Here is a 13,802-nt window from a genome sequence, read left to right on the forward strand (position 1 = left end):
TGGGAGAGAGGAAGACGCAAGAGGGAAGAGATATGGGGATATATGTATATGTATAACTGATTCACTTTGTTATAAAGCAGAAACTAACACACCATTGTAAAGCAATTATACTCCAATAAAGATGTAAAAAAAAAAAAATGAAAGAAAGAAATGGGGTTGTCACGCCGACCTCAGGTGAGACTGGGCACCACCGAGCGAGGGAGGAGGGGAACGTCCCAAGAATGGTTACATCGCGGGGCAGCCCTGAGCCATGGGAACTGGGGCGGCAGGAGTGAGGGTTGCCCTGACAGAGGCCAGCGGGCGGCAGTGGCTGCACCGCAGGGTCAGGCAGCTTTAGGGGCAACGCCAGCATCCTGACCCAGTGCAGGCAGGTGGCTCTGGAGCCCCTGGGGCAGGCGACCTGGCAGTGGTCAGTTCTTGTCTGGCACAGACAAGAGTGAGTGAGTCAGAGTGAGTCCCAAGGTGGCCCAGGCTGCCCAGCGGGAGTGGCCCTGGTGGAAGCCCCCCTGCCCCCCATGGCGCTTTCTCGTCTTGGATTTAGTGAGGAATGAGTGAACCAGTGGATGAGGGAAGGAACTCGTCTTGTGGAGATGGAGGAACCCATGTAGTGGGCTGGGGGCCGTGGGGCACCCTGACCGCTGACAGTGGCTCTCAGCTCCACCTGGACGGGCACAGATGCTTCCTGAGCTCAGCCTGAGGGGCCCGAGCTCCTGCCCGGCAGAGAGAGCTTGGAGAGTCACCTTGGGGAGTGAGGCCAGCCTAGCAGGGACCTGCCCGCGGCCACTGGCCCCATAGAACTGGGCAAGCGGCAGGGAGAGCAGTGAAGCTGGTGTAATAACAGCATCACTTGTCACCCCCAGCCCCTTAGCATCCTCGGGCCCGGTGCCAGCCCCCTGCACCTGCCCAGAGCCCCCCAGGGTGGTGGGGCTCCTACCACAGACCCGGCACTTACAGTTGAGCTTGAACACAGCAGGGATCTCAGTTTTTTCTGCGATGATTTTCTCCTTAACACACCCATCCTTCTCCCTGAAAGGCAGGTGTTTCCTGAGCCACGTGCACAGACCATGCACAGCTGATCAGGCCAAACTGTAGGCCAGGGTGGAAGCTGGCCCCAGGAGGGGCCCGAGCCGGTGGGGGGCATTGGAGCCCAGCTGGTCACCCAGGCCTTGGCTGTGCTCACAGTAACCTCTAGGGCCACAGGTGACCAGGTTGGACAGGCCACAAGAGGTCAGACGGATTGAGGGAAAAAAGGGCCGGGAGCGGCCAGGCCCCGCGGTCCGGGGCAATGACCTGCACCTGCAGACAATCCTGGGGTTCGGGTCCCCATCTCTGCACCCCACCCCCACTCCGAGGGCAGATGGGGCTCTCCCCACTCTGCTTTGTCTCTGTGACATCCCGTTCATCTGAGATATTGAAGTGTTCAGACTAGAAAAGATGCAAAACGTCTCCCCGTTGCTCAAGTACATTCGTAATCCTTAACCTAACACAGAATTAAAGTAACTGCCTGAATGCACATATCTTTCCTACGTGTTTCCACTTCAGTGGATTTTATCTCTCTTTCCAAGTTAACTAAAATGATGTTTTATGTTCATTTATTTTATTATGTTCCGAAGCATCAAATTAATAAAAGTTTTTTAAAAAAAAAAAAGCCCTGGGTGGGGAACCCTGGGTGGGGCTCCGAGGGCCCCATTGCCCGTCCCTGGGGCCCTGGTCCCACCCAGAGTGCAGCCGAGTCCCACCAGGATCCCTGACCGCCGCCCGCACCCTGCTGGCCTGCAGCCCCGGCGGGGTGTGGGGACCACGCGCACCTTTTCTGCAGGAAGATCTCCAGGTCGCCCTGGGGCGTGGGCCTCAGCTGCTCCACGTTCACTCTCAGGGGGGCGCTCTTGGTGTCCAGCAAGGAGATGTCACTGGCCGCCATGGCCACGGAGTGCCACGTCCCTGCCACCTGGGGAGCGGGCTTGATCGGCACTCCGGGGGCGGGAAGCGGACCCCGTCCCCACGGTGGGCTCTCTGTCCCACCCCGACCTGAGGCAGCCCTGAGACACCCCCTCCTCGGCACCCTGAGGAATGTTCTCCCTAAACTCACTCTGAGCCCCAAGAAGGACCCAGAGGAGCCCATCACACAAGTGGGAATGTTTGGATCTTGGGGAGATGTGGCTGGAGGTGGGGAAAGGTTGGGGGGCAGAGAGACCCTATTAGGGGCTTAACTGTGTCCCTTTAACCTCCAGAGCCTCAGAACATAACTCTTTGGAGACAGGGTCTTTAAAGAGATGACAAAGGTAAGATGAGGTCATTAGGGTGGGCCCTGATCCAGTGTGACTGATGACCTCATAAGGAGAGGAAATTGGACACAGGGATGACCAGGTAAAGACACAGGGAGAAGACAGCCGTCTACACGCCCAGGAGAGCAGCCTCAGGAGAAACCAGCCCTGCCGACACCTTGATCTCAGACTTCCAGCCTCCAGGATGTGAGACGATAACCATGTTGTTTAAGCGGCCCTGTCGGGGGTATTTGTTAGGGCGGCCCTAGGAGGGTAATGCACACCCCAGACATCACAGCCTCCTCTGTCTCCCCTTGGCCCCTGAGACCCCTGCCCGCCCTGCAGCTCACCACCCACCCAGCCCCCCTCGAACCCTTTGGATGTCCAGGTCCTCCATAGCCCGGATGACGTTGACAGCCTGGGTGCCACACGTGAGGGCCAGGCCCAGGGCAAGCAGAAGACACATCATGGCTGCAGCCTTGGTGGCACTTCTGGGCTCTGGAGGGAGAGGAAGGCCGAGGCACTGGGCTCGGGGTCTTATATAGGAGGAGGGCCAGCCGGCCAGCCTGTGCTGGGCTCCCCGCCACGCAGTTCCCCGAATCCCCTGTGACTCACCCTCAGGCCCTCGGGTGGCTTCCTCAGCTGGGACAATAGGAGGCCTTCTTCCCTCCGAGGCCAAGCAGGAAGGTCCCCTGCGTCCCCGGGACTGGACGGCTCCTGCTTGGCCCCAGAGAGGAAGGGTCCGGAGTGCGAGTCCAGGCTGGCCGCCAGCGTCAGGAACACTTCCTGGGTCGGGCTCTTGGACAAGGACAGGTCAGAGCCAACACTGAGGACAGCTGTATCCTGGAGGGCGGGCCCGTGGGTCGGCCGGGGTCCGGAGAGCCCCACGCCAGGAAGGACCCAGGGACGTGAGCCAGGGGGTGGCTGTCTGCCCCGAACAAGGGGGTCACGTCACCCGCACCCGTCACCCCTCTCTTGTGGGCTGCCCTTCCTGGGGGTTCCACTAGCTCCCAGGGCCTCCCACCCGGTCCTGCTGAGCAAGGCCTCCCGAAAGGCTATGGTCCCGCTGGGTTCCTCCTGCTTCTGGTATACTCTCCTGTCTCGGGCATCGGCTCCTCCAAACCCCACGGACGTGGCCTTGGGCGAAGGGTTCTCTGCGGTCACCCCACCCCCTGCAGGCTGGGGTGAGGGTGACGTGGGGCTCAGGTGGAGCTCCAAGGATGGGCCTGGCCTGTAGTGAGAGCTCTGCAAGTGTCTGCTGCCCAGTTAGGGTAGCAATAAAGACAACAATGCTGACAGCAACAGTCATCATAACCCCCAGAGCCACCCAGCCGGGAAGGTGACCTGACCTTTGGGGTTCCAGCGGAGCAACACCGCGTGCTCCATGTCTGTAAGTGTGATAGAAAGGTCCACAGTATCTGAATCTTCAATCTACCGAATCTTACATTTTAAATCTCCTAGGGCACTTCCCTCCATACCACTCAAGGCTGAAGCAAGCCGCCTTCAACACCTTGGGAGTCATGGGGCCCTGGCGCTGCGCATGTACCTAAGTCTGGAGGGGAATCGAGCAGGACACAGGAGTATCTGTCTCGCTGAGTCCACCTTGACAACAACACCCCCGGGGGCTGTGCAGGCCCTGTGTCCCGTGCCAGGGGGGCTGCAAAGGCCATCAATTGACATTCCAAGTGATTAACCTGCTCATCTCGGGGTGGCGGGGGCGTGAACTTTGGGGTGGGGGAAAGGGGCAAGGTGGGGATATCTCCCGATGGTGGGAGACTTGGAGGGTCGGCCCCTGTGCCACCCCCCCCCCCGATGTGTAGGGTCTTTCCAGGTGGCCACTGTCATTGTCAGCATCTTGGGAGGCTAAGGGGTCTCCTAGATTAGCTCTGGTTTGCTATCTGGCCTCTGGTTTCTTTCCTGTAGAGACCACTGGTTACTGTACCAGGAAAGAGCCCGTGCACTGGAGAGACTGCAGGACCCTAGGCTGCCCCCAGACTCCCCTTTCCCAGGGTGGGGGCTGTGAAAGAAGGAGGAGGCTCGGACAGCCCCAGTCCTCGCCCTGATCTGTTTTATCTCCTTTAATTCTTGCGACAATCCTCCAAGCTCACGGTCCCCAGTGTCCTTTGTTACGACGAGCCACAGGCAGTTATGGAGTTGAATTCTGTCGCCCCAGAACACATGTTCACCCAGAACCTCAGGATGGGACCTTATTTGGAAACAGGGTCTTTACAGGTGTAAGTAGTTCAGATGAGGCGTGCTGGAAGGGGGGCTGATCTACTGTCTGGTGTCCTTGTAAGAGAAAACTAGGACACGGAGGGGACACAGGGAGAAGGCATGTGAACACGGAGGCAGAGATTGGAGCGCGGCTTCTACAAGACCAGGCTCCAAGGACTGATGCAACACCAGCAGCTGGAGAAGCGGGGAAGGATCTTTCCTGGGAGTCTCTGGAGGGACCTCGGCCCTCCGACGCCCGAACTGTGGACTTCTGGCCTCAGACAGGACAAGGTACACTTCTGTAGTTAGTTAGAAGCCCCCTTGCTCAGTGGGTGGCCCCCTAGGACATCAGCACGGGCGGCTTGGACCCAGGGGTCAGATGCGAGAGGCCATCCCCTTCAACACAGCTCCGCTCTCAGAACTGGGTCACGCAGGGCAGAGGGAGGTCAGCCAGAGAGAAACAAGCACCGTGTTTCTCGGTAAACTTGGGAAATCGGGATCCCACCAGCCGCGGGGCATCCGTGCTGCAGGTTCTCACGTGTTCCTGTGAACCGAGACCACAAAGCATGCCCTTCAGGGCACAACTATTCATAACTTCCAGGAACCTTCAGTTTCCATAGAATACCATCCAAAAAATAAAATTGGAAAAAAAAAAAAAAGAGAGAGCGAGAGAGAAAAGGAAAAAAAAGCAACCACTGGCCTCGGGCAGTTGGCATTGTCCATTGTGGGAGGGAGACTGAGATCTAAGGGCTCAGCTTCCCCCAGGTCACGTGTTGCCCCAGAAAGTGGGACCTGGGAGGAGACCTGGGCCCCCACCAGCTCTCAGTCGCTCCCCCTCCCACCAAAACCCCTTGCTCTTTAGAACCATGTCAGGAAGTCGGGCCTGTAACTGCAGAAGCAGGAAATCACTCCGCTCAGAATGAAATCGTGGGGCCGGGCAGGGTCAGTGGGCCCTCACACAGCTGAGGATGCCATGCTGCTCGGGGCCTCAACCTCAGCACCGGGAAGCCAGTCTGAGTTTCGCTGCTCACGACCGTGGTGGCCGGCACCAGGTGCCCCCCACGCATGTCCAATAAAATGGACAGCCTACAAGAAATGGACAAATTCCTTGAAATGTACAGTCTCCCAAGATTGAACCAGGAAGAAATAGAAAATAGGAACAGACCAATTACCAGTAATGAAATTAAATCAGTAATTTAAAAAACTCCCACAAACAGAAGTCCAGGACCAGATGGCTTCACAGGTGAATTCTACCAAACATTTAAAGAGTTAATACCTATCCCTCTCAAACTATTCCAAAAAATTGAAGAGGAGCAAACACTTCTGAACTCATTCCATGAGGCCAGCATCACCCTGATACCAAAACCAGACAAAAACACTACAAAAAAAGAAAATTATAGGTTAATATCACTGATGGATGTAGACGTAAAAATCCTCAACAAAATATTAGCAAGGTGAATTCAACAGTACATTAAAAAGACCATACACCATGATCAAGTGGGATTTATCCCAGGGATGCAAATATATCTGCAAATCAATCAATGTGATATACCACATTAACAAACTGAAGAATAAAAACCATATGATCATCTCAATAGATGCAGAAAAAGCTTTCAACAAAACTCAACATACTTTTATGCTAAAAACTCTCAACGAAGTGTGTATAGAGGGAACAAACCTCAACATAATAAAGGCCATATAGGACGAGCCCACAGCCAACATCATTCTCAATGTGGAAAAGCTGAAAGCATTTCCTCTAAGATCAGAAACAAGACAAGGATGTCCACTGTCACCACTTTTATTCAACATAGTACTGGGAGTCCTAGCCACAGCCCTCAGATGAGAAAAAGAAATAAAAGAAATCCGAATTGGAAAGGAAGAAGTAAAACTGTCACTGTTTGCAGTTGACATGATACTATATAGAGGAAATCCTTAGGATGGCACCAAAAAGCTAATAAATGAATTCAGTAAAGTGGCAGGATACAAAATTAATACACAGAAATCTGTTGCTTTTCTATACACTAACAATGAACTATCAGAAAGAGGAATTACAGAAACAATCCCATTTACAATTGCATCAGAAAGAATAAAATGCCTAGGAATAAATCTAACCAAGGAGGTAAAAGACGTGTGCTCAGAAAACTCTAAGACACTGATGAAAGAAATTGAAGATGACACAGAGAGAAAGATATACCATGCTCATGGATTGGAAGAATTAATATTGTTAAAAAGACCATACAACCCAAGGCAAGTTACAGATTTAATGCAATCCCTATCAAAATACTAATGGCATTTTTCACAGAACTAGAACAAATAATTCTAACAATTGTATGGAGACACAAAAGACCCAAATAGCCAAACACAATCTTGAGAAAGAAGAACAGAACTGGAGGTATCATGCTCTATGACTTCAGACTATAGTACAAAGCTATGGTCATCAAAACAGTATGGTACTTGCACAAAAACAGACACAGGGGTAAATGGAACAGAACAGAGATCCCAGAAATAAACCCAACTAATATGGTCAATTAATCTACAACAAAAGAGGCAAGAATATATAATGGGGAAAAGACAGCCTCTTCAATAAATGGTGTTAGAAAAACTGGACCACTACATGCAAAAGAAACAAACTGGACCACTTTGTAACACCGTGTACAAAAATAAACTCAAAATGGATTAAAAACTTAAATGTAAAACCTGAAACTAAAACTCCTAGAAGAAAACATAGGCAGTACACTCCTCTTAAGGAAGAGGGAAATTTGAGACAGACTTGAAGGACTGATAAGAATTTAACAAGAGGGAACAAAATGAGCAAAGCTAGAGATGGAAAAATATAATCAATATTTAAGAAACATGAAATTGGGCTTCCCTGGTGGCGCAGTGGTCGGGAGTCTGCCTGCCGATGCAGGGGACACGGGTTTGTGCCCCGGTCCAGGAAGATCCCACATGCCGCGGAGCAGCTGGGCCCGTGAGCCATGGCCGCTGAGCCTGCGCGTCCGGAGCCTGTGCTCCGCAGCGGGAGAGGCCACGACAGTGAGAGGCCCGCGTACCGCAAAAAAAAAAAAAAAAAAAAAGAAATATGAAATTATCCTGTATAAGTTTTGCGTAGATTAGGAGTGAATAACTTAAAATTTTAGCTAGGTTTACATTTTTGGAAATCCCGAAAAGTCATATAAACGTTTTACTAGACAATTAGGAGCCATTGAAGATGTTTGAGAAGATTATTTTAGTAAAGGTATTTAAGACACACTAGATGAAATACTAAAAACACAATCGGGAATTAAGAGGTCACTGCTGTTGTCTCTCTGGGTCTGTTTCAAGCACTAGTGTGCATGAGGATACTTTGGAGCTAACAAGCCATTACCGGGCCCACCCCTGAGACTGAGATTCAGTTCATAAGTGGTGGGGCTCAAGATCTTTATTCATGACAGGTCCCCAGGTGGTTCTGTGCATGTTAAAGTCTGAGCATCTAAGGGACAGGTGAGAGCCTGGCCTTGAGTGTGGCAGAAGAAATGGCTAAGAGGGCACAGATGAGACAGGTGCGGTACCCTGGCTGCAAAACCCGAGTACTTATAGATGACTCTGTTCTGAGGCTCGCTTAGTGGAAGCATAAAAAAAAAACAAAAAAACCCCGACTTTCCTGGGCGACCGTGCTAATTCTTAGAATGGCCTCTTGAAGCTCACCAAAACTTAAGTGGCTAGCTGCATACAGTTTGTGGTTGGATCTAACAAGTTGGGACTAGATTGAGAGACTTAGAGAGTCATCAGTTCTCTTAATCTCCTAACTTCTTAAAAGCGTGGAGGGGCTGCTGAGAGAAATAACAAAAAGAGGGGGATGAGATAGAGTTGATCTAGGTCAGAGTCGTGAGCTCATGTGTCTCCCAGCAGGGTCCGTGTTTGTGGAATGAATAGGCACGTGAGTGAGTGAACAAAGAGGAAGCACGATGGAGTTTTGATGAAGGTTTGTTTACAGGACTGTAGTTCAAATAGCAACAGGAAAAGTACTATCAACAATGTCCTGTGGGGAAGGGTCAAAAACCCCCAATGTCCTAATGTAACCAAGCAGGACCCTATGGGGCCTTCCCGGAACAGACTCCCCCCACATCCCCCATGTCCTCCACTTGCCTCTTGTTTGTAGAAAAACTTTAGCCTCCTAGGCCTTCCCAGAGTTCCAAAGAGTACATTTAATCAGAGAAGTGAGAAACTACAGAAAGAAAAGAAAACAGTCAAACAAGTCAAAATTATAATAGTTTAGCCATTAAACAAAGCCAAGGACCTTTAGTTCCTCCTCAAGGGCTGTAGATAATATTCTGAGCCACGTCCTTTGAGCTGTTTTGCAGGTACTGAAACCTCCACCAGGTGGAAGAAGTTAACTCTACACTGCCCCAAAGCACACAGACCCCAGACCAGCTGGAACCAGAAGGTTGATGTTGTTGACTCCTGATGACCTCACCACCAACCAATCAGAAGAATGTCCACCAGCCGATCACACACCCCACAGCCCCCCTCCCTCACCCTGTCTTTAAAAATCTTTCCCTGAAAGACTTCGGGGAGCTCTGGCCTTTTAAGCACTGGCTACCTGGACTCCTTGCTTGGCGCCTGCAATAAACACCACCCCTCCCTTCATCACGCACCAGTGTCAGGAGATAGGATTTACTGCACGTGGACACTCGGACCTGAGTTTGGTTTGGTCACACTAATAGCAAAGATTGTTAAAGATTGCAAAATACTCTTTCAGGAAGTCTCTCTGACTTTCTACCGCAACTGGAAACAGAGGTGAACCCAAGGCCAAAACCTCTCAGTCTCCCTTGCGGGGTCTTTGCCTCTATCCCTAGAGACACTTCCCCTCGGGATTATGACTCAGCGGTGGCCAACAGCAGGAAGGGTATTTCAGGTGGGACAGTCCCGATGAAAGGTCTATTCAGTGTCTCTTTGGGGAAGCACACGTTTCTTATACCAGATTCTCCTCCTTCTCCTTGGAAAATTCAGCAAAGGGTAACACGCAGCTCAGAAGACAGGCCTGAGGAAAACATTGGTGCCACAGAGCAAGGAATGTGGTTGTGAATCAGCTTTGCATGACCAGCATTTACCCCCCACGTCACAGAAAGTCTTGTGTGATGTCTGGCTGAACAGTGTGTTAAATTCTGGAAAACAACTATTTTCTAAGCCATTTACCAGAGCAAAATTGTTTAAAATTAACACAGTTATTAAAATTATAATTATTTTAATAATTATGGAGCATTTTTATAGCAGTGGGAATACCTTTAGTTTAATAGCTCCTGAGCCAATCCCTTCTGTGGAAAAAACCAAAGGCTAGTACTAAAGAACATAGCACTACTTTAAATTGACATCCGTATGGCATTATTTCTAATATGCTTGACCTGAGCTTTATCATTTGGGAGATAAATACATCTCATATGAGTTTGACCAGTTGGTGTTTAAAAAAAAAAAAAAAAAGACAGGAGAGGACAAGAAAGCTTAACCTATAACATAAGTGGAAAATGTATCCCGGAACATAGGAAGAAAATCAAATCCAGTGCTGGATAACAATCCATCGTGACTAATTGTTTCTTCCCCTGCAATGTAAGGGTCATCTGACATTATAAAACATACTGATGCAATTTACAACCTCAATCGGTTAAAGAAAAACTATTTGGTCACCTCAATGCAGAAAACACGTTGGTTAGAGTTTAACAGCAATTCCTGGTTAAAACCAAGCCAAAACAAAACCTTTTATCTAAATAGAAACAGAAGGGACTTTCTTTAACCTAATGAAGTATATACAACCAACATTGCCAGCAAAAATCATTCTTTAAAGTGCTACCATCTTTGTTCCTTTTTACACAAAATTTTTTTTTCTCTGTTACTGGTTTTAATTAATTTGTTATCTGTGCCCTGGAGTAGTTTTCTTCCTGCTTTTTATGGTTGATATTAGTTGAGCTTCTTTAATCTGTATATTTATAGTTTTCACCTAATTTTTGAGAATTTGGGGCCACTGTTTCTCCAAATAATTTTTCTGTCCTCCTCATCCCCTGTAATGTCTCTCTTTGTAGTAATTTTCTTTGCTCGGAACTATGCTTTATTGGTTATTAAAATAGCCACTCCTGCCTTCTTTTCATTAATGTTAGCATGATACATCTTTTTGCATCCTTTCACTCTCAACCTGCCTATGGTTTTGAATTGGTGGTCTCCACTCCACTACCGAGCCCATCCAGAAATTAAACTTTTAATTTCTTTAATGGTAGGTTTCAGTTTTTGGTGAGATTTTCTATGTTTTCACTTGTTTCAAGTGTGTTCGGAATCACTTGTTGAAGCATGTTTACAAAGGCTGCTTTAAAATCCCTACAAGATAATTTCGACAACTGATTCGTCTTGCTTTTGGTGTCATTGTATCGTCTTTTCTCACCCAGGTTGTGATTTTCCTGGTGTTTGGTATGACAGGTGATTTTTGATTGTATCCTTGACATTGTACCTGTTATGATAGGAGACCCTGGGTGTTACTTGACGTTGTTTTTTTTAGTCATAGTAAGCAGTCTCCCTCCTACTATCCTGGCCTATTCTTGTGGACTGTGGTTCCAGTTTAATGTCCAAAGCCTTTGTGGTGCCATTTTGACCCACACACAGGGGTATCTGGTGCTACCTGGGCCCCCACTGTCCCTGCTCGTGCTGCCTGAAGGGAGGAGGGTTTCTTCAGGCCTGGCCGCCAGCATTTCCCAGTGGGGAGGACCATCTCAGGCCTGCTCTCCTGTGGGAAAGGGAGTGCAACCCATGGCTGATTATTGCTGGAGGGGCCTCGGTTGGGTTCCCTTGCCGCAGGTGCTGGGCTCGCCTGGTGTCGTCAGAGGGACTCCTGTTTGATCCAGGCGGGGAATGTCCCACCTTGGCTGCCTTCCTGGCTGGGTCAGGAAACACCAGGCCGGGTCACCTTATTTGCTTGAGTCGGGGGGACGTGACACCTTGCGCTGTGCCCTCCCCCAACCCCAGGGCCCCAAACCAGTTGGCCTTCCTTTTGCCACATTTCAGATTTCTGCTTTTGCTGTCGCTTGTGTAATTTCCAGGCTGTATAATTGTGCTTAGCAGGGAGGAGCAGGGGGAGATGGGCTCACACCATCTTGTCCACATTGGAAGTCCAGCCGCCACGGTGTTTTGGGGAAGCTTTCTATTAAACTCTTCCACAGTTGGCTTTGCTCGCTTTCAATTGACTATGTTAGCGGCAGGAAGAACCCACCGGGGGGCTGTCACACCATCTCGGGCTGGCCCTGACGTCCGAGGAGACTGAGGCCCTGGCGGGTGGTGGCAATGGTAGGGAAGGTCAGGTGGCAGGACTGGGGTGGCGGGGGAGCCACGCTGGCACCCGGTGGTCGCTGCGCACTTCCTGCGCGTGGACCCTGCTCTGGGTGCAGGAGAGCTGTCTTCTCCTTCCATCCTCACCCACGCCTCCCTGGGGTCACTCCTTCCACACTCTCCACTTTACAGGTAGGGAACGGATGCAGAGAGGTGACAGCAGGGCGTCGTCAGGCTGGCCTGCAGCCTGTGCTCTTGACCAGTGCACAGCCAGGATGACCGCTGCCCTCGGCAGTCACAGAAACGAGCTCACAGCCTTGTCACCACCCTGTGGCCAGGCCCTGCCCTGCCGTCCTGTCCATCCTTTTCGTCTGTGGAGCCAGACCTGGGAGCTTTCCCATTGGAGGGGTTCGGTGTCAGGTTAGAGCTGGAGCGTGGAGCCGAATGGCCAGGGGCCCGGTTCAGCTTTGCCACTGAACTGGTGTAGGGACTGGGGGTTCCGTGGCTGTGCAGCCACGTCAGCACCATGCAGGGCCTTAGGAAGCTGAAATGCCTGAATGTTGTTGCCCCCATTTCTCTCTTGGCAGGGGCGGGGGTCAGCCCTGCCTCAGCTCCTGTCAGGGGGTGACCCTGAGCTCTAATTGGGGGGGAGGGGGGTGGTCTTGCTCTTTGATGCTGGTCCCTGTGGATCCGCCCACCCACAGAGCAGCCTGAGGCCCCCGCCCACCCTGGAGCTCTGACACACCCCCACCTCCAGGGAGGGCAGGAGGTGCCAAGACATTTCTTTTTCAAGAAATTTAAATGAAAATGTATGATTTTCAGGGTGAGGTGTCCCACCAGCAAACAGGGTTTCCGCAGCACTATGACGACAGAGGTGGGATGAATAGTAAAGGGAAATTGTGTCCAATACCGCCTGACACAGACGAGGCATCCCGCTGGGGTCCCCGCTGGGCTCAGGGCTGGGTCTGGAGGAGGCACCACCTTTCCCATCCCTGCTGTCACCACCTGAGCCGCCCGGGTCCCCAGCCCACGCGCATCGGCCAGGAAAGACTCAGACAGGAGTGCGCACTGCTTCATGCCTTTATTGCTGAAGGAGGAGCGCCCCCGAGCAGGAGGCCCCAGGCGGGGCCCGGAGGGGCCTGGGTCCCAAGAGGGGTGACCTTGGTCCTGGTGCCTCCTGACCCTGCTGGTGGGGGAGACGGGGGTGACATCTTCTGTCCCCAGAGGGGCCAAGGCTCCCGGGCCCTGAAATGGACACGGGGCTCTCCTGTGATTCCTGGGGAACCTGCTGGACCCTCGCCAGCGCCCCCTCCCCGGGCTGGGCCTGGGGGTGCAGGACGGCCCCTCCTCGGGAGAGGGACCCCCCCCCCCCGCCTCTCCCCTCAGGTGGAGTGTCTGTCACCGGTGCCCGCTTCCGGGGCCTCCACCTTGGCCCTCGGCCCTGCCCAGAGGGAGCAGAAGGAGGTCAGCATGCGAGTGAGGCCAGGACACAGGAAACGACCTCCCCAAAGGCCACCCCTCGAGAGTGGGCACGCGGCCAGCGGCTCTGCAGTCGCCAGGAGAGACCCCAGCTTCCAGCCATTCCCGCAGGGAGACCCCAGGGCCTGATGGGGGAGCCCGGGCTCCACCAAGACCCCACACCCTTTGCACGTGCCCAGGATGTGGGGCAGGGGGGTTACGTTACCTCCAGGGCGCCGGCAGGAGCTCACCTAGACACGGCACTGCTCTGTGGGGGAGGGAGAGCCGTGCGGGAGGGTCAGGACGGGACTGGGTGCCCCAGGGACAGAGGGGCCTGGCAGGGGGTGGGGAGGGATGGGCCCACCTCGGGGCGCTGCACTTCCATCCCCTTCCTCCCAGGAGCCCTGGGGAGAATGGGGCTCACCACGGGAGGAAGTCATCCCCGGGGTTGGTGGCTTTCTGCCCAGGGAGCCGGGGCGGGGCCTGGGCGCTCACCTTCCAGCTGGGTCGGGCTGAAGGAGAGCCGGATGTGCATGGGCAGGGGCTTGATGGCTCTGTCGAATTTCTCCATGACCCCGTCGT

At 52.3% G+C, this 13,802-nt stretch overlaps 1 protein-coding gene across 1 annotated transcript; it reads right to left on the reverse strand.

Moving 5' to 3' along the window:
* Window positions 1-229: 229 nt before the first annotated feature.
* LOC114888893 (beta-lactoglobulin-1A/1C-like) lies at window positions 230-2,733 on the reverse strand (the record flags this gene model as incomplete). Its single annotated transcript, XM_029211566.1, has 4 exons — window positions 2,638-2,733; window positions 1,809-1,948; window positions 855-1,026; window positions 230-421 (listed from the first exon to the last, which is right to left on the reverse strand). Coding segments are annotated over exons 1-4 (600 nt in total), but the record flags the coding sequence as incomplete, so codon positions are not given.
* Between the last annotated feature and the right edge of the window lie 11,069 nt (window positions 2,734-13,802).

The sequence above is a fragment of the Monodon monoceros genome, unplaced genomic scaffold (assembly GCF_005190385.1).
Source record: "Monodon monoceros isolate NGI ecotype Baffin Bay Population unplaced genomic scaffold, NGI_Narwhal_1 Contig4849_ctg1, whole genome shotgun sequence".
Taxonomy (NCBI): domain Eukaryota; kingdom Metazoa; phylum Chordata; class Mammalia; order Artiodactyla; family Monodontidae; genus Monodon; species Monodon monoceros.